This window comes from Enhydra lutris, unplaced genomic scaffold (assembly GCF_002288905.1).
Source record: "Enhydra lutris kenyoni isolate GAN:26980312 unplaced genomic scaffold, ASM228890v2 scaffoldscaffold9, whole genome shotgun sequence".
NCBI classification, from domain to species: domain Eukaryota; kingdom Metazoa; phylum Chordata; class Mammalia; order Carnivora; family Mustelidae; genus Enhydra; species Enhydra lutris.
Genome location: NW_019154093.1, coordinates 2,809,499 through 2,814,257, shown reverse-complemented (window position 1 = coordinate 2,814,257; position 4,759 = coordinate 2,809,499). Strand labels below are relative to the sequence as shown.

The 4,759-nt window shown below is 55.4% G+C and overlaps 1 protein-coding gene across 1 annotated transcript in view; it reads left to right on the top strand.

Moving 5' to 3' along the window:
- Positions 1-3,558, top strand: part of LOC111143548 (matrilin 1, cartilage matrix protein) — an 8,398-nt gene extending 4,840 nt beyond the window's left edge. Inside the window, exons 4-8 of the mRNA XM_022497374.1 lie at positions 193-318; positions 800-1,216; positions 1,795-1,947; positions 2,776-2,856; positions 3,509-3,558. Coding sequence (XP_022353082.1) covers positions 193-318; positions 800-1,216; positions 1,795-1,947; positions 2,776-2,856; positions 3,509-3,558 — 827 coding nt within the window. The remainder of the gene's footprint in view (positions 1-192; positions 319-799; positions 1,217-1,794; positions 1,948-2,775; positions 2,857-3,508) is intronic.
- Positions 3,559-4,759: the final 1,201 nt, after the last annotated feature.

The following is a 4,759-nucleotide window of genomic DNA, read 5'->3' as shown; positions in this document are numbered from 1 at the left end:
GAATAGGGCGGGAGGCGGGGCTGAGAGAGTCAGCATGGGGCAGGCCTGTGATTCCCGCCCGGGGCTGAGAGTGTGGGGCTCAGACCTCAGCCAGTGGGTGGTCTGTTTCCCTGAGTGTGTGAAGGGCTACCCTGGCTGAGATGTCCAAGGCCCTGTGACCGTTAGATTCTGAGTCTCCTCTTGTCCCCACAGTGGTGTCAGACCTGTGTGCCACAGGAGACCACGACTGTGAGCAGGTGTGCCTCAGCTCCCCAGGCTCCTACACCTGTGCTTGTCGGGAGGGCTTCACCCTGAACAGTGACGGCAAGACCTGCAATGGTCAGTGGGCTGGACACAGGCAAGCCCTGGGGAGGGTGGGGAGGGGAGGGGATGGGGCTTGGCCACTCTCTAGGGAGCCCATCTGAGCCTCTCTGCACTTTGCTTCTTTGCTTCTGGGCCAGTCTGCAACAGTGGTAGATGTCTCCTAGAACTTGGTGTCTGCAGAAATTTATCTTCTACTTTTGTCCCTCTTTTTCACAGTGGGTGGTGGGTTTAGTATGGTGGAAGGAATTACATAGTCTTGAGTTCAAATCTTAGCTCCACTCTTTCTGAGCTGTACGATTTAACGGCTTTTGGAGTTTTAGTTTCCAACGCTATAAAACGAGGCCAGGAAACTTGGCTTTCTAGAGGGAGTTTTGAGGACAAAAGGGGCTGGGTTAAACCTCAATATAGAGCTAGGTGTGTGATGGGTTCCTGACTTGTGGTCAGGATGAACGACGGGCTCCTAAGCTTCATCTCCTCGCCTTCCCACCCTTCCCAGTCTGCAGTGGTGGTGGTGGCAGTTCGGCAACTGACTTGGTCTTCCTCATCGATGGATCCAAAAGTGTGCGTCCAGAGAACTTTGAACTAGTGAAGAAGTTCATCAATCAGATTGTGGACACGCTGGACGTGTCAGACAAACTGGCCCAAGTGGGGCTCGTGCAATACTCGAGCTCTGTGCGGCAGGAGTTCCCACTGGGCCGCTTCCACACGAAGAAGGACATTAAGGCGGCGGTGCGGAACATGTCTTACATGGAGAAGGGCACCATGACTGGGGCTGCCCTCAAGTATCTCATTGACAATTCCTTCACTGTGTCCAGCGGGGCTAGGCCTGGGGCCCAGAAGGTGGGCATTGTCTTCACCGATGGCCGGAGCCAAGACTACATTAACGATGCTGCCAGGAAAGCCAAGGACCTTGGTAGGTGGTGCCTGGACCCAGAACACCACTGATGGCCAGGGGTACCTAGGGAACAGCTTGACTGGAAGTTGCCTGTCTTGAGTCTAAACCCTAACCCCAGGTGCAAGGTAAATGAGGAGTGCTGGGTCTGTTCAACTCTTTCTTACCTGTGATGAGACAACAGAGTCCCCAGAAAAGTAAGAAGTTTGTTTCAAGGGTCCTTTTGTAGGTGGGGCTTGGAAATTTTTCAGTTGAATGTTCTCCAGAACACACTAACTGTTGGAAGGCAGCCCCACTTTGGGACAAGCCGGAGTCTCTGTTTTATCACCTACTTAAGGAGGATAATAATAGCCACCAGACGGATGGTTCTGGGGGTATATGAGATTACAGAGCTCCCGGTCCAAGGAATCAGTGCAGGTCTGACATATGGGAGAATCTTCAGGGAATGCTGGAAGTCTTTGTCTTAGGCACTGTGCTTGTAATTCCAGCAGCTGCCAGCAGGAGGTGTCTGGTGTTGATCACCTGGGCATTTCTCAGGAGGCTGAGATGCTGCTGCCTGTCCCCATGGCCACTGTCACTCATCTTGTTCCTCTTGGCAGGCTTTAAGATGTTTGCTGTGGGTGTGGGCAATGCCGTGGAGGACGAGCTGAGGGAAATCGCCTCAGAGCCCGTGGCAGAGCACTACTTCTACACGGCTGACTTCAAGACCATCAACCAGATTGGCAAGAGGTTGCAGAAGAAGATCTGCGTGGGTTAGTGAGGCCAGAGAGGGCACTGATGGGAGGGGCGGGGGGGCCCCTGGGGGGAGACTGTGGAACCATCCTGGAACTGGATGGGGGTGGGGAGAAGCAGGAGCTGGGGTGGCAGCAAGAATTGGCAGAAGCAGGAGGAGGGCTGACCGCTCTCACTTTTGCAACTAGCAAACATATGCTTCTTACATGAATGGCACTGTTGCTAGTACTCTCCAAATATTAAATCATTCAATCCTAATTAGTAGAAATATTATTCCCATTTTATAGACAGGAAAACCAAGCCCAGAGGGGTGGAGTGATCGTTAAGAACCGGAGGTGCCAGGATTTGAACCCTGCTACCTCCCCCATCCTCTCAGGGCTAGTGAGTATGGATTACAGAGCCAGAGGTGCCTGGGTTTGTGTGTTTGCTGTGACACTCACTGCCTGTGGGCCATGATCCAGTGGTTTCATTTCTCGGGTCCTTTATTTGTAACATGGGATGATTAATGATTTCCAACCCAAAGTGTTGGGTGAAGCTGGCAAGATGACCTCGAGGTCCCTAGCAACCATGTCCTGCATGTAGTAGGTGACCAGCGTGGAGATGCTGGTATTGGAGGTTTTATTGGGGCTCTGTGGGGTTGGGAAGACATTCGGGGTCTCCCCCTCTGTCGCTCTTGGGAGTTCTGCTTCAGAACCCTACACGTGTCTCTGTCTTCTCAGTTCTCACAGGCCCCCCGCACTTCCCCAAGACTCCCCAGTCCTGGTCCTGGGCTGTGAGCTCTCCTCGTCCCCCTGCCACACCACCACTCACCTTCCCCTTTCTCTTTCCCTGCTTCCTGTCCACTCCAGAGGAAGACCCGTGTGCCTGCGAGTCCATTGTGAAATTCCAGACCAGAGTGGAGGGGCTGCTGCAAGCCCTGACCAGGAAGCATATCCTTTCCCAGAGGCCACTGAGGGATGGGGGGGGATGGGGGCAGTGGCAGGGTGAAGGGCAGGGAGAGGGAGGCACACCCTTGTGTGTGGGGTCGCAGGTGGGGCTTCTGCCTCCTGCTGGAGACAGGCTGGACTCTGGACAGAGTCTGGCATGGCCTTTGGTACTGATCCTATCAAAAGCAGAGGCTCCTAGAGAGTAAACAGAGAAACTGAGGCAGAAGCCTAGACCTAGAGACTTGGACACCCATCCAGAGTCCTAGCTGTGCTCAGGAAAACATGGAGCGTGTGGCCTCCCCATTTCTCAGGCTTTCAGTGACATGACAAATCCCAGTCTCCACTCAGAAGAGGCTGGGCCCGGAACAGGCCCCCTGGCTCTGTCAGGATAAGGTGGGAATCCAGGTGGGGGACCCAGCAGGCCTGAAGCTGCCCCCCGGCAGGGCTGGGCCTTCAGGGCGCACAGTAACTACTGGGTTTTGGGGAAGGCACTGTTCTGAGGGCAGTGACATGTTGTAGATGGGGTGAGAGAACTCCCTGGAAGAGGGGCTCTCGGGAGGTGGGGGACACAGGAGGTGGGGTCCCGAGGGCAGGTGCCATAGCCATCACTGCCCTGCTCTGGTCAGCCTGGGCCTGTCCTTAACCCCGAGTCCACTGGAAGCTGTGAGCCAGCGGCTGGCCGTCCTGGAGAACAGAGTCGTGTGAGGCTGCCTGTCCCCGCCGCAGCCTCTCGGTCTCCCCACTGCCCACGTAGCTCCCTGAGTCCTGCGTGTGTCCCCTAGAGCCCCAAGTGTAGTCTAGCTTTGCCATTTCGGCGAGGGGGGTTTGGAGGGGCATGCCCTGAGGGCACCAGGCCTCCCCCCACCGTCCTGCCAGCCCTGCTGGGCATGTGTGAGTGTGCCAGGTGCGTGGACGTGTCTGGGAGCACATGCGTGTGTGTGAGTGCATGGGCATGCGTACGTGTGTTAGGAGCGTGGCCGTGTTGGGGACTGTGCTTGTGTGTGCCTGTGTGCCTGAGGGTGGGTGTGTGTCTGGAGCAGGGATGCGTGTATGTGAGTGAGAACACAAAGGTGAGTGTGAGAGGGACTGTGTTTGCATTCCTTCAATCGAAACATAATATATTCCTATTTTTTTTAGTTAACCCTTTCTTGACTGCGAGTGCTGTGAATCTCTTTCCTGTTTTTTTTTCTATTGCCTTCTGAAAAACAATGAAATATGATTTAACTTAAGCCCTGAATGGGGCCGGAGGTAGCGTGGTCATTTGGGGAGCGGGATGAAGGACTGGGGGGGGGCGGGTGCAGGGGGCCCCTTGCAGGCTGGCAACTGTGGGGGGAACAGGGGTGAAGGCCGCTACCCCAGAGCCGGCGTGGGGTTGCCCTGCCTTTACAGGCGCTCGTTTCTTTCTCCTGCGGCCCTGCCTGCGGCGGACTGGACTCGCCCTCATTATACGCATGGGGAAGCTGTGTTTGGGTGTTCAGATGACTTGCTCAGTGGAGCATCAGTTGGAGAGCAAGGACTTGAATCTAGGGCTGCAAGACATCAAAGAAGAAGAAGAGCCAGGACACCAGACAGGCCGATTCATGCATTCATTCATACATTCATTCATTCCTGCTTCATTCATTCATTCATGTGTGCATGCAGAAGACAAACACAGAATATGGGCCCATGGCAGGCAGAGGGGAGATGGTGGCCTTCGAGACAGATGCAGTCCCTGCCCTTAAGGGACTTACAGTCCAGTTGAGCACCTGTCACCCTCACCCCAGCTGGGGAAAATGAGAGAGTGTTTAGGTTGTAGCAGGAGCCGGTGGGCTGAGTGTGTGTATGTGAGTTAGAGACGCTGGGAGGGTCCCAGCTGCGCTGAGGCTGGCCCCGGGCGCCCCCACCGGCCCCACACCCCATGCCCGTG